Here is a 21,131-nt window from a genome sequence, read left to right as displayed (position 1 = left end):
TTCCAAGGTTCTCTTATACATTTATTATTTGCGTTGGTGTGCGGTTACGAATACATGATAACCCCAAAGGACCTCGATCCTCTCCTTCGTTCCCAAATGCAAAGGTACTACTCGGCAGATCAACCCAATCCAGCAAGTCGCCACCATCCAACATATCAGCAGCCTCCAGTAATTGGGTCGGTGACAAATTGCTTGTCCAGTGGAATGGTTCGTTAGTCTGTCCGTCCCATGCTACTCCTGCGCCCGAGCCATCTATCCTTGGCCTTGCCATACAGGGGTCCCAGTCATCGCTGGACGGTCCTGGCGTCAGTCCTGCCTCCGGCGCGTTCCTTGTTTGGGACTCCGGTGGGCGTGAGGAGCTGGCCAGGACTGTAGATGTTTTCAGGCTTGCACAAAGGCTCTCCAACTGGCGTATCTCTTTTTTCTGGTCGGCGGCTATCAGATTTCCTTGGTCAATCATCCGATCCAAAACACAATACAATGTGTCAAGAAGCGACGTGTGGTTCTCAACCATTGGAGGGCTGACTAGGGAGGCCATGGTAATGACAAGGGCAGCGGAGACGGCGCTTTCCAAATCGAATGGCAAAAAGCACTCTAGAATAAGGTTAGCACAATTTTTCTTTTTAACAGACGAAATTAAAGTAGGGGTTATTCTGTACCCAATAAACTTTGGTCTTGCAGAGCGCCCAAAACTTGTAACGTCTTCTTCGCCGATTCGACGCAAATTTGCAGAAGCAATTTGATGGGCGTGGGAACCTCTATCTGAGAGTCTTCCGAATTCGCACAAATCTCAACGAGCATGAACAAAAAGGGGCGAGTGGCAAGCATGATACACTGATATAGCAGAGTCAATATAGAGCCACATAATAGCCGAAAGAAAACTGACCTGATGGTAAAGCAAGTTCATGTACCCTGAAACTCGTGAAATGCCATTCATGGCTTCTTGCTCGGGAACGGGAAAGTATTCACGAAGATCAGATGCCACATTTGCTACTCTTTGTAGAACTTCTTGCGTGCTTTTCACAAATGTCGAGTTTGGGTTCTCCTTCTCTCGGTAGAGGGCTGCGGGGATATTAGAATTTGTCTTCAACGGGGCTGTTAAGAGACATACCGTTCACAACCCGGCTAAAAGCCTTCGATAGTTTGACATGTATCGCTACAGTCGCCGTCTTCAGCGATGAATCTGCGAATAGAGGCAATGACGCGGTGATATCATTGTCGCTAATAGTCAGGGGCACACCCATAAGCACCGACACCTGACGTTCCAAAACATACACAGTCCACCAGATATTTTGGAATCGTATTAGATCTTGCTCATTGGCGAATCGGGAGGAAAGATCTGTATGGTAGCCGTGAACCTGTAAGATTCGCAGGCCTGGCCGATCTAGATATATGTGAGCAATGCAGCATAAGAGCGAGCCATGATTATTCTGCATGGCGAGAGGTAACGGACTCACCATATTATGTGCAGATGTTCTCCAGTCAATAGATTGCAAGTACAAGGTAAATGCACAGAGTATTTCTGCAGAGGTGGATGGATCCTTCCATAGGAAACTATAGTCCGGAAGCATCATAAAAGCAGCTCTGAAGAACTCCACACCGGGAGGCCTTTTCCCATGGCTCTTCGCTCCAATAAAGGCCTTGCCAAGGGCAATAATGACCAGGAAGTGTGGAAGCCACAACCCTACGGTGCAAATATTTTCCGCTGGGTTTTCGTAGAAGTGGTAGAGCTGTGCCATAAATCTGGGCTCGTCAAACAGATGAAAAAGTTGGCCAGTATGGAACTTGGTTGCGTTAATCAGGAAAAGCGCATGGTCAAGTGAAGGAAGACCACGGACATCGGGAATAGCCTGGCTGCGCAGCCCATTCCATTCCAGGTCGTAGGTCATTGAGTCGACGTGGTGAGCAGCACTTGGGAATGGGCAATTATATAGGGCCTCGTGTGTCAAATGTAAGAGTCTGACAGTAAGGGACCAAGTCGAGGTATGGCCAAGGTAGTCTAGGATATATGGTTAGGTGATTATTGTTGGTGCCAATGAGGAAAATGAGCTTACGGGGCGTTCCGGTTGTGTCTGTGATGTACTTGGGAGGCCCACAGGACAAAGGGTTCACCATGCTAACATCCTCTTCGTGCTCATCGTGAAATTGAGTTAATCTATTGTTAGCCGGCGAGTCGGCAATTCCGGGACTTGGTGGATGTAATGGCGAGGCGAGACGAGAGTGGTCCGGTGTTGCTGCTGCCTCGGTCGAGGCTGACAGTCGTTGCTGCAGAGCAAGATTCTCTTTCTCTAGTTCATGGTTTCTGCGGTTCAACTCAGACAGTCGCTTTCTGGTAATTTGCACTTTTGTTTCTGCCCTTGCGAATTGGCATTTGACGTTGCGTTGTATACAGTTGCTGCAGGGGGATTCGCCGGTGCACTTGATTTTATGGTGACGACATCGCGAGCATCTGTGCGGTAGACATTTGGTCAACAATGCCTCGGACTTGGATCATAGCATCCGGGAAGAAAGATCATGATGCGTCGAGACATTCCAAGAGGCACTTACGCGTTCACCACCCTCCTGTAATCTGTCTTTCGTGATGTATTCATGGTAACTTAGGGCCTCGAGTTCATCAAAGTCAAGATGTTGAATCTTTCTGAACACGTCCAAAGATACATGGGTGTTGAGGTCAGACAAGGCAAATCACCTGCAAGATAAACCCCGCATCTCTCGTATCTCCCTACGGGGCCACCTTCCGGTCCTAAGACTTAAAGAATTTCTAGAAATGTTTCTCTTTCATTTATTCTCATAAATTAATTCTTCGAATATTTCAATATCTACCATTATTCAACAAGAGCAGTATGCGTAGTCCATGAGCATAACGCATGATCTTCTTAGGCAGACCTCGGAGCCATCGAAGATAGTCAGCAAGACTGGAGGATTCCAAGGTTGGTAAACACATCAGGTCTTCTCGACTAGGCAAGAGTTTCCCAGATAACATTAATACATATAGGTAGTATTAATAGTCAGCATTATCGGGTTGTTCATCCGAAGGTGCATGGCCGCCAAGAGCCAGCCCCGAGGGGGTATTATGTAATGTTATGGGGGAAGCTGCGCCGGGGAGGGATACATCCCCCGCTAAGTGTTCATTGATATTATAGTTATATAGTTAACTAGTAGTGGCTTGTGGTAAGAATATTTGCCTGTGTATGTTGTAGATGGCCATTGGGGTTATGAATGGCATACTTATGCCATAATGTTTGTCTACCTACATGTATGTAGGTACTGTTCTAGGAATAAAATGTGACTGTTAATAGACAGTCTATAAAAGTCCACCTTCTTCATATAATATTCAATTTTATCTATTTACATACATCTCCCATGGATGCCTATTTCTGCAGGCAAAGTGAGCGCTTGTTTGCTACATCCGTATAATAAACAAAGACCTGCTTTTGCTAGCTTCCTCTCTCTCCTTTGGAGCAGCCTACAATGGAATCAATGACAAATGAACAAAGGTTAAATCTCTGATATTAAAAGTGAATATATTTTGATGCAGGAACATCAGATCGAGGCCTTGGCAGAGATGTTCTCTCCACAGAGATTCATCCATATAAATTTCTATAATATAATGCAAAGGAGGTAACCTTACCCTCATCCTGACATTCCTCTTCTCTGTTAGCCCAACTTGACTTTTCATGCAATAGTACTGCTCAATGTCACGCTAGACCACCTCCACGATGAGGTGCCCACCTTGCCTGATTTCTACATCCTTACTACCCGTGTGCAGGCCCCAAATATCGATGAGGTAGGACCCTTTGCATCAGTTGATTGTACAGCGCTAATGTTTTCGCTTGAGGTCTCCCACTTCGTCTGGTTTTCTTCTTTTCTACTTTTCCTCTTGCTCATTGCTATCATTACTTCTATCCTTTTCGCACCTTGCCTACCCACCACCAAGCCGTCGACGAGTATAATCACGCCAAATTCGCCAACAACGAGCATATAATTACTGGGTTGAGTGTCTTGTTTTTCTTAGCTCGCAAAGCATCGTCGACCTCCTGAATCCGCCCCTTTTTTGCGATCCCTCACAAATATCACCTATCCCAGTCAGAACCATATATTCATTCTCTCTGCACAATTTCCGACGCCATTAACCGCCCACTCTCAGGCTCTGAAGAAGGCCCAGCGATGTCCAGACCAGTTAATATCCACAACTTTTTCCCAACCGGCGCCTCGATTCCATTTTGAGATTTATACTCGGCCTTCTGTTCTATGAATTATCTCACATTCTGCCCAAGACCTAAGACTTTGGCAAACGAGCTATTCGGCTACAACAATCAAGCGGGAAAGAGCGGACATAGGGCCCTCCAAAGAGGAACGGAGTATACAATGTCGATGTATGGTTTTCCTTGTGATTTTCTCCGTTGAACACAGATTGAGACTGACTGTTATACTTTTAGTTGCAATACGGGTTGCTACGGGGCAAGAAAGGAACCGAAGAGCTGCGGAAATATAAATGCTCGGGCCATCCTGGAAAGCCATTTGGCAAAGTGCAAGTGCTCTTTATTTCTGCTCCTTGCAATCAAATACTTACGAGATCTTGAAGAGATGGCCCGGTCCCCCATATGAAATTTGGGACACAAATGCAGCTGTGTACAGTTGAAGTGCCGTCACTGCGTACTGCGAGGATAAATCTTTAGTAGACGAGCGGAGGGCACACGAACGACACTGTGGGCTCGAATTTACTATTTGGTACGAAAATTAACCTTAGATGCCTCTGGCTATTGATGGAAGGGGGCTGACTTGAATGATTCACTTGCTGCAGGAATGATGTCTTCCCACCAGGTTGCCTGGCGATCAATACAAGGAGCATAGAATCTTTAACAGCCCTGCCTGGAAACGAACGCTACGGGGAGCTACATCCGGTGCCCCCAAATCCAGTGGTCTGTCTTGTTCTGTTTTGAAGGAATGATTTGCGATGTCTCGGCAAGCAAGCGCATCCAAATTCCAGGCCATTGGCGAGAAGACGTCGGCCAGCGTGGATTCTTGCTGCCTGGCGGCCAGAAGCAACGTATTGCCATCGCTCGTGCTATGGTCAGCGACCCCAAGATTTTGCTTCTGGACGAAGCCACTTCAGCCCTGGATACGAAGTTTGAGGGTGTTGTTGTCCAGGCAGCACTTGATCGCGCTGCTGAAGGGTCTAATCGATCATGAAGTTCAAGGATGGTTCAGTGATATCATACTAGAAGAAACGGCTTGAGGCAAATGTGGAACAACAGTACAAAATCCCATTGACAATCTGATTGCATATTGTATCTACTTCGCATAAATCCAAAACCAGCAATGTACAGGGTAAGACACCCAACCCGGGGAACCAAAAGCACAACTATATACAAAAGAATCCATGCAGCCACAACCGTCCCGCATGAAAAGATGCAAATTGGGGAAAATGAGTCCCGGGTATAGCGCGCGCCTTACTATGTGACAAACGTAAAGAAATCCAAAAAAATGAACATCACCGAAAAGGGAAAGGAATGGAACCCGAAACAAGAGTATTCCGGAAATGCCGCAAAAAAGGCAACAGAAATGATGATGCTGAAATGCGACAGAAATAAGCAAGAAAAAAGAAAAAAAGAAAATGCAATCGGTCCAATATTTTCAACAGATATCCGAGCCAATAGCATATTCACGAAAACCTGAGATGATCTATACAGACATGCCATGGGCGGCAGCAGCCTGCTGGAGCACACGGGGCCAGCGCGAGATGAGTTCGACATCGTCGAGGGCACCCTTGCCCTGGTTGCGCACGTACTGGGTGCTTGGGTCGATGCGTGGCTCGTAGTCCCACACGGTCTGGGTACCCTGGATCAAAGCGGAGTAAACCAGGCGGCGGCGGCGCTGGGAGCTCAGAACATCCTGGTGGATCTTCTCCAAATCCCAGCGGGTGTGAGTCTCCTCGAGGAAGAATGCCAGGATCTTCGCTGGGTCGGTGGTGTTGGGCACTGCAAGCGGGACCTTGGCGGGGCTCGGAGTGCGAGGGGGAGTGTTCGAGGGGAAGGGGTAGTCCGCGATGTTGGCACGTTGAGGGATGGGCGATGCGTGCGGGGTCTCATCGGGAGTTGGCAGGTTGATGGATGATGCCAAGTTGGTGGGCTTGGCTACGGCTGCGCGGGTGGAGCTTGATGGGATAGGTAGGCCAGCTGCGAGGTTGGTCCTCTCTTCTGGGTCATTGACGAGGTCGTAGAGCATGGGTGGGTCGATCGTCGAGTAGATGAACTTCCAACGGCCGCGACGGATCATCATAAGAGGAGCCTGGGTGCCCTCTCCCATGTACTCGCCGTAGACAGTGTCGGTGCGGAGACCTTCGCCGCCGGTCAAGTACGGCACGAGGGAAACACCGTCAAGGGGAAGCTCGGAGATGAGTTTCGCGCCTGCCAATTCGGCGAATGTAGGGAGGAGATCCATAGTGGAGACGTTCTCAGACACGCGCTTCGGGGCGAAATGCTTAGGCGAGTGGACAAGGAAAGGAACACGAGCCGAGTTCTCAAACCAGGTCATCTTGTACCACAGGCCGCGCTCGCCGAGCATGTCACCGTGATCACCGGTGAAAACAATGATGGTGTCGTCGGCCATGCCGGTGTTTTCAAGAACACGCAGCAGCTTGCCGACGTTGGTGTCGACGTAGGTGCAGGCGGCATAGTAGGCGCGACGGGCGGCACGGATGCGCTCGTCAGGCATCTCCTTGTTGAACAAGTCGATACACTTGAGCACGCGCTGCGAGTGCGCATCCTGCTGGTCGTGGGGGATAGCCCCATTCTTAGGCAGCGGAATCTCGACGTCGTTGTACAGGTCCCAGAACTCCTTAGTCATGGCATAAGGGTCATGCGGGTGGGTCATGGAGACCGTCAAGCAGAAAGGCTGCTCGTTGCGCTGCCGAACATGGTCGTACAGGTATTGGGTTGACTTGTAGATCACCTCTTCATCAAAATCCAATTGATTGGTGCGTACAACGGGGCCTGCCTCCATCACGGAAGACATGTTGTGATACCAGTCGGCACGGATGTCCTACAGTCCAGTTAGTATAGTACCACAAAAGGATTGTTCTTAAAATTGACATACAGGTTCATCCCAATTGACGGACCAGCCGTAGTCACCAGGGTAAATATCGCTAGTCAGACGTTGCTCATAGCCATGAAGCTGGTCCGGGCCACAGAAATGCATCTTTCCGGCCAACGCTGTGTGGTATCCCTCCCGCCGCAAATAGTGGGCATATGTGGGGGTGTCAGCGGGCAGGTCCGCCGCGTTATCATATGCTCCAATTTTGGAGGGCAGTTGGCCACTGACCATAACGAAGCGTGAGGGAGCACACAGTGGTGAGTTGCAGTAAGCTGAGTCGAAGACCACGCCTCCTTCAGCGAGACGGTCTAGATTAGGAGTTTTAATTGGGGAGTTCTTGTCGTGCAAGGACAACAAGGGTGCAGCCATTTGGTCTGCCATGATGTAAAGGATATTGGGCTTCTTGGTCGCCATGATGAATATTTAGTTTAATGGACGGCCAATGTAGATACGAAGTTAGAACTAAAAAAAAAAAGATTAGATTATGAAGAAGAAAGAAAGAAGAAATTGAGGGAGAGCGGGTGATATATGAAGTTGAGGGAGAATGTGGGGAACAAAAGGAGAAAGTAAAAAAAAAAGAGGAAAAAAAAAGAGAAAAATCAAGTATGAAAAAAAAGTAAACGAGGAAAAAAAAAAAAGGACCCAAAGATGGTAAAAAAAGAGGTAATTCCAGAGAATCGGGGGCTAAAAAAGGGAACACATGAAGGCCAAGACGGAAAAGGCTGTGTATTTAATGTAATATTTTGCCGATACACAATGAAGATCATACGTGTCTCCTCGGTCTCATTTGACTATAAACCCTGTAGAATGCTGAAATTCTGTACTATCCTAAATCGATTAGTACAAAATAGTTCCCGCCTGCAACGGAGATCAGGGGAAGTGACCCAGTACTGACGTACTCCCCCGCAAGGAAGATGGAATCATTCGAGCCATCGATGGTGTGATTGTCGGAAGAACGTGTATGGTAATATAATACCGAAGTAGATAATCCCGAGTGCTGCTATGTACCGGCACGAAATACATAAACTACAATTTTCTCCCGAGGTCCCTAGCTGCAATTGGACATTTCGTTATCTCTCTCGGCAATAATCAGCTTGCCAATGCAAATATCTAGTCACAAGACCAGTGATTTTTATCAATTGTAGGTAATGGGATCCCATCGGGGCAAGTGCCGAGTGAGTCGCCACTTTACAGGCACTATAGGGGTCGCGTGTGGTCCAGGTGTTGCATTTGTCACATTGGGAAAGTCACAATACCACCGTAATACCAACCGTGCATGTAAAACCACCACTAATCTCAGCCCCTTAAAACTAATAATTGCAATAAAATGATATCATGCCAATGTCGGGGGATTTAATACAAAGTCTAGCTTCAGTGCAGTTCACACGCGCACTCGACCCCGGAGTGGGTAACGGCATTGAAAGCCCACGTCCATGGCAGCGTTTCCGCTGTGACAGGATCCTGTAAACACTAACTTGTTTCAGACTAGTGAATCCCAAAGCCGACCGCTAGGCAAACCTTGGGCTCCACAGGATCGTGTCATTGTTTTACCAGCCAATCAATCTAGTTCTATTTCTCCTGGGATGACCCAACATGGTTAGAGGCAACGCTTAGGGGCTGAGGTTCCACTTGCTTATCTCAACAGCCAATCAGACTGCATTATTAGACACTACCGGGGAGGAAAAAGAGACGTCGTGAGAATCCAAGATAGCGACGGAGAAGCCCGCCGGTGGAATGCTTTCTTTTTGATTCTTTTTTTCTCCCTCTACCATTTCTTCTGTCATTCCTTCTCACTATTCTTGTTAAGAAACAAGGATGAAACAAGGAGAGGGAATTTAATGTATCGTAGCTCCACAATGAGCAATCCCCCTTTCCGAGCACGCCATGAGGAGCGGTCTAAGATCATCCCCGGATTTACAATTGGTATATACTTCGGAGGCGAAATCTAGTCACCGCTGTTTCTTAGCATAGGCACTTGTGTTTCTATTGTATGCACGGGGATTGCTATATGTCCGACGTGCTCCACATGGCTACGTCTACATCGACGTACAGATTTCCAACTCGACACGGGATGGTTTCACCCGATATAGACTTATGATGTACATAGTCACATCCTCTAGCGTAATTAGGTGTGCAGGTGTGCATGCTTTTGTTGGCATCTTTTTCCCAAGGCATAGAGCAGGCTGCTCTTTTCTTTTGGAAATGAGTTTGATCACGAGGACTATGATGTACAAATCACTCCCTGCTTACTAAAAGTATGTTCCCATGATGAGAGTACAGGCTCCCGACGTACAGAGTCTACGCTGCTCAAATTTTACATCGGTTGCGGCCGAGGTGGCAACTATAGACGGCATACCCAACCAGGATGGTTTGGCTATCCATATATTTAAAAAGTGTGTCATTACTGATTTCCACCCTTGAATGAAGGTTCTTTTTGACTGCGACCTTCATGTCGGCGATGCCAGATGCCCGTTTGCCTGAGAGATCTAGCTGAGACAGACCATATGTAAGGTGAGGACAGAGTGAGAGCGTGATGGTCAGATGTTGTAAGGACAGTGCATGTGCATACAGGATCGACCCATTTGCCCGTCAAGTCCCTTCTACCCCGAACTAATCCTCAGACCTTATTATGAACATCCCACGCCATTTCTGCGACATACTCAAGTTCCTCTTGGCGAAGAGCGATGTCACGTTCGCCTTGATTGGCATTGACCGGCTGGAGAAACAAATTCTCGAAAGGGACGACCAAAGGCGCGCCAGTGACGCGAACCGGCTGGTCTGTCACTCGAATCTCCCATCTTCCATGGCTTATCCAGACCCCAATATATCAGAACGTCACATCTGGCCATATCTGGCCCATAAATGTGGTAGAATGGGAGGTTTTTAATGAAACGATCCGCGATGTCTCGGCAGGCGAGGGCATCCTCGAGGCTGTCATGGCCCGGGCCTTGTTGGGTGTTGCGTTCCAGGTCCGCGTTCACCTTAACGAGGTATAGGTGAAGTTTAAGGTGTCAAAGATGCGATGATGAATTATTCGCAACGCCAAACGATTACCCCGGCCACCATGGAGCATGATAACAGTGTTGGACCGATGTAGCGTCCTTGTACTCGTGGCAGCCTGGAGAAAAGACATGTCCTCAGCAAGTGAAGCGCTAGGGATGCCCGGGTCAGCCATATTTGATCGATTAGTGAGAGATATCTAAAGCGAATTTTTGTATTGAATAACAAATGGCAGCCCAAACTTTGTATACAAATGTGGGCATCTGATACAAGCTGGAAAGAGGAAAGGCATGGCCACTTACATGTCCCTTGCCCGCCGGCTTTCCTAGGATACGTTGGCTTTACAGGATACGTTGGCTTTGAGTTGATGCTACATAGGTAGAACTTTGTCCTCTGATTTTACTGACATGGCAATACATTAGAGCTGATGAGTACCGAAACGTGGGCGTGTATTTGTGATGGAAGCTCGGCTGCCTTGGGCCAACGTATACGGAATATGGAAGTCTGGCGTGAGATGAAAGGCTCCCCACAGCGGCAGATGAAGATACTGGCTTACTGGGCACAGACAAGAAACAAGGAAAGAGAAGGTGTGGCTTGTGTTCAACATAGACGTGGGAATCAAAGGCTCAAAAATTCGGACGGGCAGAAAATGCAGAAAATAGAACACTATACGCCGTGGTGGTAGAAGACTTCACCTATGCTTATCGCAGATCAGGTCATGAAAGGTAGATGTTGAGGAGACAACGAGTCTCTGGATTGGACAAGTCAAAGAAAAGAACGGTGTAGTTGTGTCAACTTAGTCAACCTTGATGGCACTGTGTAATTCTCAAGATTAGTGCGTTGCCTACCAAATTGGATGGTGCAGTCTTACCTATAAACTCGCCGGACGAAGGCATAAGCGGCCAAGAAACCAACGGTTCCTGTTAACAGGCCATACACGGCGCAAGCGAGGAAGCTGTAGCTGAAAAACAGCAAGCTTGACACGAATCCGGAGATGTGGAGCTTGAACAGGTAATACCAGATGCAGTAGGCAAAAATCCAAAAAGCGCTGCTGCCGCCGGTGAGGAAGCTCTGCCACCACCAATGATAATTCTAAGGAAGTCAGTATGGCGATTCATAATTGAAACTGAGGACAATCTTACCTCAGAGCAAAGCTGGCTGTATGTTGCGATTACGGTCACCTCAACGACGGTGATAATCAGCACAGTCGAGACAACACTCAGGAAGCCGAAGACATAGTAATAGCCAGACTTGTCTTGCCACAGGTTCTTGAAAAGGAATAACAGCTCGATAAAGAGAACGGCAAATGGAATGACGCCAGTTACCACAGGCCCGAGAGGGGTGCGGAGATACCAGGGCTGGGGTGGAACTTGGCGGGCGATCGCATTCGTCTTCAGAGGGTGCTCCCATGGTGTCGCACGCACATAGCCGACCCAGCTGCCAATGTATACCAGCGGAACTTGAATGAGGAGCCAGAGTGCAAGGAGGCCGATCAGAGTGCTGAAAGGAATTGCCGTACTAGATGCTTGAGCCCAGACAAACAAGTTCAGAATCAGCACGAGGCAGAATGCCAGGCCAGGGAAGAGCAAAGCGGTCTAGAATGATGGATTAGCATAGCACATGAATAATTGGAGCAGGGTACGCACAATTAGCGTGTTCTTGCGCCAAGCAGTTCCACCAAAGGTCTGGTAAAGTCTTCCTGAGAAATAACCGGAGAAAAGGCCGGCGAAGACGAACAACCCCATGCCGACACTAACAAAGCCACCACGGAAGCTTGGGTTCAAGACTCCCAGGCAGCTGAGCAGGAGCAAGCCTGAAGCCATGAATAACAACTGCATTCCCGACCCAACCAAGGGGGCAAGAAGACCACCATAAGCGGGGATACGGAACACATCCCCATGGAGAAGCTTCCAACCACTTGTATCTTCGAGAGCCTCATCGTCCGATGAATAGTCCGCATCGCGCTCCACGTCCGCGCTATCGTCCAGAAGCCCCTCGCCCTTCTTCTCGCCGGACTTGCGATTCCGGCGTCGAGATTGGCCCTTCATCTTCCGGTCGTCCATAGCACCATCGCCGCGACCCTTAATATCGCCTTGCACGGTGCGGCTCCAGATGACGAACACGGTTACTCCCAGCACGGTGCAAATTGTCAACGAGTTGATAATCGCCAGCCAGTGCGTTACCGAACTTTCGCCTTGGTTGGTAAAGTATAAATCCCAGCGGTTGGCCCATTCAACATTAGGTTCCTCCCGGAAGTAGACAGAGTAGGTGTAAGGGACCTTCAGTGTGGCCCCGTCGTCATCGTCGTCGTCATCTGGGATATATGACAGTCCGGAATATTTTTCTTGCATTCGCGAAAGGTTGGGCGCGATATACAACCCGAGACCTTCGTTGTTATTATGGACAGCTTTGGGGCATCCATTTTCCTGGCGGTCCTCGGCGGTAATACTTTTTGGGTACACCTCAAAACCTACGACCACCTTCCCTCCTTCCGGTACGCTCCGCCAGCGGATGACGATCGTGAAGTGGTTGTTGATGAAGTACCGATGCTGTCCGGTGATTGGAGAGATATCTCGATAGCCAAGCTTGAATCCGGAAGCGTAATACTTGCGGCTGCGATCCACTGTTACAAAGCTCGTGGCTCCTGGCAGATTATCGGCAATCCATTCAATCACGTATCCCTCCTTGACGAGTTGACGAGCCCATTTCACATCTGACCGACTAACCTCACGGGTGCATAGCGACTGGCACTCAACATCTTTTCCCATTGTAACTTCGAAGTCCGAGGTCATGATTCGGTCGCCACGCAGTACCTCGCCAATATTGAGCGAGATACTTTGGCCGGATCCAAACGGTGAGCCGCCATGCTTTTTGCCGCTCGGTGGGCAGACGAAAGGCAGGTCGAAATACGCATACTGCAGTTGGGTGTGATCGGAGAAGATTTTGTTTACCAGAAGAGGGATCGGATCACCGTCATTATATCGGGTAACCGAGTATCCTAGTGGGAGGGAAAGTGTAAGTTTCACATTGTTTAGTCCAACCAAAATACACCTTCGTACTTACCAGGGATGTAGAATGCGCCAGCACAGGACACGAGCAGCAGCAGCCACAGTGCCCACTGGCGAGAACGGAACTGAGCGAAGGCCATGTTCAATAGATGTAAAGGGATCTGCTTTGTTCTCGACCCGGAATGAACGGGTAGCTATCGCCCCAGCATGTACACAAAGTATGGAGGGTTGTACGTCGGTGGGTTACGGTGTGTTGATCCGCAAAGGTTGGATTGAGCAGAGTGAGCCAAGAATGATTATGTTGTAGGCAGTATCTCGTTCAGGCGATTCTTTGTCGAGAGGATCGATGGACAGTTCGACGGTAGACTTGATGTCAGGATGCGCTTGTTGGATGATAGATTGCTAAGGATCACCAGATTGCTTCAGCTCGCCAGGAACCTGCTGCAGAACAGGTAAGTAACGAATGAAACTGGCACTTAATGCCACAGTGATATAGGTGTGTCGACAAAGGAGTTTGAGCAACTGTGAGCTTGTAACCGTGAGCTTCGCGCTGTCCTGGCCTCCAGCGTGGCCCCGGATTACCTAATCAGAATGCCACGGGCCTGGGCACGCCCCGCGCAGAACAGGGGGCCGAATGGATACATGGACAAAGGAACTAAGAGGATGGTCAAATTCGCATATATCCTAACCGATGCTTGTAAATCTTGTAAGACACTTGCCTCCTCAACTACTCAGGGGGCAGTTACAAAAATTGGAACAATCCTAGTAGATTCACTGTACGATATATATATAGTATCATACCCTAATACCCTACGAAGTATTAACCCTGGAGATCTTAGATTGCACGCGCCAAGAGAATACGAATCCAATCATATAACGCGTGTCAAATAAGCCGCCCCTCAGTGTGCTCAGCTCCAATTTATCATCGATTGACTATTTCTTCATCCTTGGCTTTCCACTGCGAACAACTGACCCGGTCATGGCTGACCGCCAAAAGGGGAGATATTCCAATGGCTCTGGCAGAACCTGTCAAAACTGCGCAAGGGCTAAGATTCGATGCATTCGTTCTGAGGCTACAGGAAGTTGCGACCGGTAGGTCAATCGGAGAGATCGTCGATCCTCACCGTCTGACCGGCTGATAGGTGCGCTCGCTTGGGGAAATCCTGTCACTTCCGGGAGGGCCGAAGTGTAAAGCCTACAACTGAATGGGATAGTAAAGACAGGTGAAATATATCATCCTAGCTCAGTCGATTATACTGACTGCATCAAAGAAGGATCGAGGCCTTGGAATCCAAAGTAGATCAGCTGCTGGCCCAATCAGGGGCGATAATTCCGGTACAGAATTGGTTCTCGCCTCATGCTTCATTGACCTTGGGAACGACTGACAAGTAAGACAAACGGTGACACGGCCGAGGTGACTTCGAGCACTTCTGCGCAGGCCAAAGATGTCATCGACCAGGGGCTACTTACTATAGACGCCGCCAACATGCTACTGAATGAATTCCGAACCACACTCATGCCACACTGCCCGTTCGTGATAATCTCACCGCAGATGACTGCCGAAACACTGCGAAGAGACAAGCCGTTTCTTCTTCTCACGATTCTCACAGCCGCTCTGCATGACAATATGCCTCTACAGCGTAGACTCGAGAAGCAGGTAAAGAAGGTGATCAGTGACTGCATGATCTTTGATGGCACGGTCTCGTTCGAGATACTCCAGGGGCTTTTGGTTCACCTGGCGTGGTAGGATCTGGTTTCTATCTCTACTTGATCCTGATTGACATAGAAAATAGGTGCCAGTATCACTCTAGACCCCGTCGGTTCTCTCAATATCTACATCTTGCGATCAGTATCATCACTGATCTACAACTCGACCGTCCCCCTGAAAATCGATTCTGGAGAACCAGAGTAAATTTCGATACTGGACTGGATAGAAAGTCTGTGTCCTGGGGGCGGGAAGAAAAGAGAGCTGTTATTGGATACTCCTATCTGTCATCTTCGCAAGTATCTCCATATCTCCAGACAACGGATACTTGGGTTAACATATCTGATGCCTTCTAGCATCTCACAGATACTACAAAAGGGATGCTCCTTCCCATACTCACCATATTTTGAGAGTATGTGCAAGTTATTGGCCACAGATGCAGAGTATCCGTCAGACAGATATCTCCTCCATATTGTGCAGCTCCAACAAATTTCCGAGAAAATCACACTGGTTTCAATGCAGCATGTCCCAAAAATCCAGAACTCCAGCTTTGGACTCGAGCATTACTACCGCGAGTTGAAATCTGAAATTGATCTGTACCGAGCCAACTTGCCATTTCTCCTGACCGAAAGCCGTTCGTGAACTGAACCACCCTTATTAAATGACATTTACTAACTTTCAGACACAGAGATCCTCTTTATGCAGTTCTATACTGTCGAGATGTATCTATGCCAGATCACACTCTTCGACCACAAGCCCGGCGCACAAGCCCTACGCCACGAGTCGTCCTTCCAGATTGAAGTGTTGCGTATGGGACTCACCGCAGCCAAGACGTTACTCCATTATTACATGTGCCTACCCCTAGGCTGCGATGCCAAGTTTCCCAATGTAGGATGGGTTCAACTCGGGTTTGCAGTCACGCTTGCGTGCAAGCTAGTGGTAGCAGCATCTGAGCCTTCAGTCCATCCTCACACGGTCGATTTGTGCCGTGCGCTGGATATCTCTAACACAATGAGACAATGTATCCTTCGCATCCAGGCGCTCATCACGTCAGATATGGATGCTTCTGGGGACAGGGATGTATTCTTTCACTATGAGAAGCGCCTGAAGCGTGTACAATGGTGGTTCGAAAGTCAAGCGATACCGGAGCCGAATAATGATTATTCCCATCATGATGCGCCACTTGCCGAAGGAATTGATCCACCTGCCGGAGACCCAGGCAATTGTGTTGATACTCTGCAGTCAGCATTGAACGGTCCAGACAACTACATTCATTGGCCGGGCTTCTTCCCAGACACGGCAATTGACGAGATGTATATCGACTGGATCGCACATTCGACGACATCATTTGACCAGCAGCATTTGGGCTAGTCTGCCGGCGGACGTGGACTGGAGGTTTCCACATTCATCGTTTTTGAATATTCGCAGAATAAGGAATAGAAGTCTATGACGATACGTATGATACACGACTTTCCGCATAGTAAAGCTTATACAGATGTAGCTACATTGGTCTATGGCAGATAATCCTATGCCTCGTCCGGACGAAAAATATCATAGTGGCCATCACAATTAGCAATGTCACAGGCCAGACCACTCGTCATATTTCCATACAAATTTCCGAGACAGAAACTTCAGATGGACTCACAGCCTCTTGGTTTCTCCTTAAGCCAGCGTTGACAGAAGGGTTTAGGGGCTGAAATGACTGTGGCTTTTGACGACTAAAATAGCGTCTAGGATGTGTGGTAAAACGTGGGCTTAGACGTGTAGATGCTTGGGCCTTAGCTTAGAGGTCTTAGTATAAGCCTCAATATCCGTGTCGGTTGTCCGTGTCCGTGTCCATGTCCCTCTACTACTAAAAATCAAAAGCCCGTGTCCGTGTCCGTGTGCATGTCCGTATCTTAGCGCCCTTGCCAAGACATCCTAGCTTCATCCTCCACTCACAGCTTTCGACGGTGAATCAAGCGCTATTTAGTTGCATAAGCAATGGTACGGAGAATATACCCGTGTTATCTCCCGTCTATATCTATCTACCTGGGTAGCTTAGCGGCTAACGTCAGCTTGAAGTAGGCACCGATATTTGCAATGGACATGGACTGCAAACTGTGGCTATAGAGTGTCTAAGACCAGCGAAAGCTATTTTGGGAGATGCTTGGGTCGAAGATGCAATATGGACTCATAGTTAAATAGCTTGCGCTAGCAAGCTTCTTCCCACTTCACATAGATCGAGTCTTCAGAACTCACCATGAGCAATTTAACAGATCCATCCGATTACTGTACGCTGGACATTTGTCCACTAAGCGAAGCGTACATTGAATACGTGCCTTCACTGGCCGGGAATGCCTTCTACTTGGGCATTTTCGCAGTCCTGTTGGTAGCCCAGGTGGTGCTGGGCATTCGATATCGGACCTGGGGCTACCTCGCTGGCTTATTTGGTGGCCTAGTACTCGAAATAATCGGATATGCCGGACGATTGCAGATGCATTATAATCCATTTCGCTTCGATCCTTACCTTGAGTACGTGGAATACATCCACAATTCGTCTTGACCCCGGCTTCAGAGCTATACTGACAGCCATTGAATAGATATTTGGTCTGCCTCACAATAGGCCCTGCATTCATCAGTGCCTCGATCTATATCTGTCTCGGACGGATTGTCGTCATCTACGGAGAGAACATTTCGCGCCTCCGTCCTCGGACTTATACTATTGTCTTCATCCTCTGTGACCTGGTTTCACTGCTACTCCAGGCTTCAGGAGGCGCTATTACCTCTATCGCTGATGCGGACCAGCCTGATCTAGGTCAAGCTGGAATTAATATCATGATCGCCGGTCTATCAACCCAGGTTGTCTCCCTCGCTATCTTCATGGCACTTTGTCTGGATTTCGCCTGGACAGTTCGCAAGAGCCAGCACAAACTCAACCCTGAGATACGTATGATTGATCTCCGCAATAGCATGAAGTGGAAAGCGTTTCTAGCTGGTGAGTCATCTTCACACTTCCCTTCCCTTCATATCACAGCACTTGTTAATCATGCATCCAGGTCTGGCCATAGCAACGCTTGCCATTTTTGTTCGTTCTGTGTTCCGTGTCGCAGAGCTCAAGGGCGGATTCCACAGCGCACTGGCAAACAATGAAGTTGCCTTCATGGTCCTGGAGGGAGTTATGCTCGCGGTCGCGCTTTTGGCTCTGACGATACTTCATCCGGGGATATGCTTTGATGGTCTATGGAATAAGACGAAGTGGTCTTTCCGCAAGTCGCGTGATATGGAGATGAGTTTGATATCTGAGATCTCGGATGGGCAGGCAAAGGCCAGACAGATTGATGATGCATCAAGCTGAATAGCTGTGGTTTGAACGATGTGGGTTTGTGATTTGCGGGTCTTGTCTATGACTATTCCCTCGTGTGGTAGATGGATTTTCTTTTCCCCTTGTCCCTTGTCCCTTCTCGTGCCTCATCCTTCGGTTTCAACTTTTGCCTTTGGATTCATTGTCTTGTCCCAGGCGAGTGTCTCATGTTTATTCTCATCTCACTATACAAGGATAGATAGAATGCTTATGTTATGTGCGATTCAAGTATACGGCTTTTGCAAGGATGAACGTAGCAATTTCATCGATTAGATTTGAGGAATAAACTGCCCGGCTTTTTAGACCTTATACCTCCACCTGACAGAAACATGTTTCTTTGCCTTTCCTTTCTAGTGTCTAATGTAGATAGGGAACACCACAATTTCCTTGCTTGATTCGGAGTCATATATACTCCCTAGAAGAAGAGAACCTAACGCCTCCATTGGTCAACGTCGGTCTTGGTGGCTCTCGCAGGAGGGTCCATCTGTCGTAGACATAAGAACTCTTCGAACTAGTTTCGACGAACTCCTCTCTAGATCTTGCAGTGGGGCAGCAAATTTCTACATAGCTATACAATGACCAAACATGCTATTTTTTAACAGTCTTGGAAGTATGTACGCGATCCTCCAGAGACAAAGGCATCTCGATGCTACTGTGTACATATGTAGATTGAAGGGCCTTTATTCAAGATGTAACGTCTATGTTCCTTTTCCTTGGCTTGATATAACACTAACTCTGTGTGCTATGCGGCTGAGGCTGGATTCAAGTTTTGAAAAGATTGGCGCGGGATCTCAAGCATGAATGAAACATCAATTAGAAATCATCCGATGCTATTATGAGCTCTGGAGTGATGAGATATCCGGAAAACTAGCTAAGGATCACACTGGAGATGAGCATGCTAAAAGGGGAAAGAAAAGTCATAAGTACCGAGGGAGCCTTTCATCACCTCGCAAAATCAATAGAAGTTGAATACATGAGAAGAGTAATCGCAAGGCTGTGCTAGAAAGAAAAGAAAAACAGCCCAGAGATTATCATGGGTGGCTGAGGAGGTATTCCACCGCTCCCTGAACACTGCCGCCTGCGCGACGCAGGGCTTCAATATTCCGCTCGAACTCAAAGAATCCCATATCGTTCAACTGCCGCAATTGATCGGCATACCTATCCTCCGGGGGACGGGTGTCTGTAGGCTGTGGGGCACCGAAGCCACCTCCGAAACCACCAAGACCACCTCCCCCAAGTAGAGCGGCTAGAGGGTTTGCACCAGCGGCTCCACCTTCTGCGCCCTGCCCACCCATTCCCTGCATCATCTGTGAAAGTAGCGCCGGATCACGTAGGAACGGATTCTGCTGAGGATTAAACGGGTTCATACCACCCTGGCCGGCTTGCCCAGCGTTGCCGAACATGGCCGGGTTTAGGAGAGATGCGAAGGGGTTCTGAGCAGCTTGAGGGGTCTGGCCCTCGGCAGACGTTGATCGGTCCGTAGAGTCTGCACCTGCTACACCGCCGGGCTGAGTGGCGCCCGGAGTGGCAGAAGGTTGGGCCGGAGCTCCGAACGGGTTAGCTCCGAAGAGGGCACCGAAGGGGTTTGCGTTTCCAAGTGGATTTTGCTGCCCGAATGGATTTGTTTGCGCGTTCTGTTGCTCAGAGCCTGGGGTCGTGTTCGTCACCCCCGGGGCGGGGAATGCATTATCGCCGCCACCAAGTCCGCCACCCATTCCCATAGCTCGTTGCATCTGCATCATCTGTCGAATCGAGCTCGGATCGGTCAACATGCGGCGGAACTCTGGGCTTTCCATCATCTGCCGGACTCCGGGTCCCATGTCGCGGAGCATGGGGTTCTGCTGGATCATCATGTCGATCATAGCGGGGTTTTGCAAGGCTTCGTTGATGCTCGATTGGAATTGAGGATTTTCGAGCATGTTGAGCATCGACTCGGTATCTGGCGGAGGGCCCATCTAAGTGGACAAAGAATGTTAGCTATCTGTTGGAGGCATTATTAAACTACTTCCATCCCCCCATAATAGGTCACTTACCCCACCATCAGGGCCGAAAAGACCCGCACCAGGAAGCTGGGCGAATCCAGCATATCGTGCACCGGTCAAGCCAGCAAGAGGGTTGTTGCCAGTACCAGCCGCGAGATTGGTTGGGACACCAGCTGCCGCCGGGCTTGGGGTTGCTCCAGCTCCCGCAGCAGCTGAGCTGGGCTGAGCAGCTGTGTTCTGGCGTTGCTGGTTGCTTGCAGCACTCTTTACGAGATGAATAGTATGGCCATCCTTAATCTTGTAGGACTCCAGTGTCTCTGTATCCTTCAGAACTCTACCCGAGTAGATCAATCGCTGACGTTCTGCGGGGGTATCGGCATATTCGGGGCTTGAGAGCTTTTGCTTGAGATCTGATACCAGAGTGGTGAGGGGAAGGGTCAGGGTATATTTGGCATCTGTGGATGACTTGACAGTGAAGGTAATGGGCGCCTGCTCCGTGGTGGCCGTTTCGTCGGCCATGGCTAACGGATGTATGATGATTGCAGAGGAAGTGGGGTGATGATTGGGAAGTGGACCAATGATGAAGGGTAAATTCCCTGAGACTATTAACGGGCGGATCAAATGTCTGATCAAGTGAACTGTTGTGATATGGATGAAAACCGCGAAAGTGAGATGAAATGAGATAGAGGGGAGTCAGTGAAGCCGTTATGCGGAGGCGATCTGCCTTGCATCAACCAGCGCGGCGTGGAAGGCGGTCGAAACATGAGTCACGTGCCGTACGCGCTAGTGGAAGCTCCCACACGGCAAGGGAATATTTTCTCTTCCTCACCTCTCCGAGTCTGATCACACGGCTACACCTCTCTTTATCCGTGGAAAGTGGTCTTGAGGAGTTTCTCTTTCTTAACTCCACCCAGCAGGGATGGGACTGATGTAATATTCATACCCCCTGACTTGCAATTGCATGTACAAAGCTTCTACCTTTTCTGTGTGGTACCGGG

The 21,131-nt window shown here is 48.8% G+C and overlaps 8 protein-coding genes across 8 annotated transcripts; 4 read left to right on the top strand and 4 right to left on the bottom strand.

Moving 5' to 3' along the window:
• Positions 1-13: 13 nt before the first annotated feature.
• N7519_004766 (Zn(II)2Cys6 transcription factor) lies at positions 14-2,591 on the bottom strand (the record flags this gene model as incomplete). Its single annotated transcript, XM_057291542.1, has 6 exons — positions 14-594; positions 669-834; positions 887-1,062; positions 1,112-1,999; positions 2,055-2,449; positions 2,548-2,591. 6 exons carry the CDS (start codon positions 2,589-2,591, stop codon positions 14-16), a joined length of 2,250 nt encoding a protein of 749 aa, XP_057152744.1.
• A 2,356-nt stretch (positions 2,592-4,947) lies between these two features.
• On the top strand, positions 4,948-5,193 carry N7519_004765 (uncharacterized protein; the record flags this gene model as incomplete). The annotated part of the gene is made up of 1 exon (XM_057291541.1): positions 4,948-5,193. The coding sequence occupies one exon, from the start codon at positions 4,948-4,950 to the stop codon at positions 5,191-5,193; it is 246 nt and encodes an 81-aa protein (XP_057152743.1).
• A 492-nt stretch (positions 5,194-5,685) lies between these two features.
• On the bottom strand, positions 5,686-7,509 carry N7519_004764 (putative choline sulfatase; the record flags this gene model as incomplete). The annotated part of the gene is made up of 2 exons (XM_057291540.1): positions 5,686-7,044; positions 7,099-7,509. 2 exons carry the CDS (start codon positions 7,507-7,509, stop codon positions 5,686-5,688), a joined length of 1,770 nt encoding a protein of 589 aa, XP_057152742.1.
• A 2,215-nt stretch (positions 7,510-9,724) lies between these two features.
• N7519_004763 (uncharacterized protein) lies at positions 9,725-10,091 on the top strand (the record flags this gene model as incomplete). Its single annotated transcript, XM_057291539.1, has 2 exons — positions 9,725-9,871; positions 9,912-10,091. 2 exons carry the CDS (start codon positions 9,725-9,727, stop codon positions 10,089-10,091), a joined length of 327 nt encoding a protein of 108 aa, XP_057152741.1.
• An 800-nt stretch (positions 10,092-10,891) lies between these two features.
• Positions 10,892-13,243, bottom strand: N7519_004762 (transmembrane 9 family protein; the record flags this gene model as incomplete). The annotated part of the gene is made up of 5 exons (XM_057291538.1): positions 10,892-10,910; positions 10,967-11,187; positions 11,238-11,690; positions 11,742-13,093; positions 13,159-13,243. 5 exons carry the CDS (start codon positions 13,241-13,243, stop codon positions 10,892-10,894), a joined length of 2,130 nt encoding a protein of 709 aa, XP_057152740.1.
• Positions 13,244-14,113: 870 nt separating this feature from the next.
• Positions 14,114-16,179, top strand: N7519_004761 (fungal specific transcription factor domain-containing protein; the record flags this gene model as incomplete). The annotated part of the gene is made up of 7 exons (XM_057291537.1): positions 14,114-14,195; positions 14,246-14,291; positions 14,375-14,438; positions 14,497-14,846; positions 14,897-15,140; positions 15,175-15,442; positions 15,497-16,179. The coding sequence occupies 7 exons, from the start codon at positions 14,114-14,116 to the stop codon at positions 16,177-16,179; spliced, it is 1,737 nt and encodes a 578-aa protein (XP_057152739.1).
• Positions 16,180-17,050: 871 nt separating this feature from the next.
• On the top strand, positions 17,051-18,145 carry N7519_004760 (RTA1 domain-containing protein; the record flags this gene model as incomplete). The annotated part of the gene is made up of 3 exons (XM_057291536.1): positions 17,051-17,322; positions 17,391-17,785; positions 17,847-18,145. 3 exons carry the CDS (start codon positions 17,051-17,053, stop codon positions 18,143-18,145), a joined length of 966 nt encoding a protein of 321 aa, XP_057152738.1.
• Positions 18,146-19,182: 1,037 nt separating this feature from the next.
• N7519_004759 (ubiquitin domain-containing protein DSK2) lies at positions 19,183-20,652 on the bottom strand (the record flags this gene model as incomplete). The annotated part of the gene is made up of 2 exons (XM_057291535.1): positions 19,183-20,106; positions 20,185-20,652. The coding sequence occupies 2 exons, from the start codon at positions 20,650-20,652 to the stop codon at positions 19,183-19,185; spliced, it is 1,392 nt and encodes a 463-aa protein (XP_057152737.1).
• Positions 20,653-21,131: the final 479 nt, after the last annotated feature.

This window comes from Penicillium mononematosum (genome assembly GCF_028829835.1).
Source record: "Penicillium mononematosum strain IBT 11891 chromosome Unknown utg000002l:1.0-8112719.0:1.0-8118358.0, whole genome shotgun sequence".
NCBI classification, from domain to species: Eukaryota; Fungi; Ascomycota; class Eurotiomycetes; order Eurotiales; family Aspergillaceae; genus Penicillium; species Penicillium mononematosum.
Note: the sequence above shows the minus strand (reverse complement) of the source record. Positions and strands in the feature narration are given on the sequence as shown.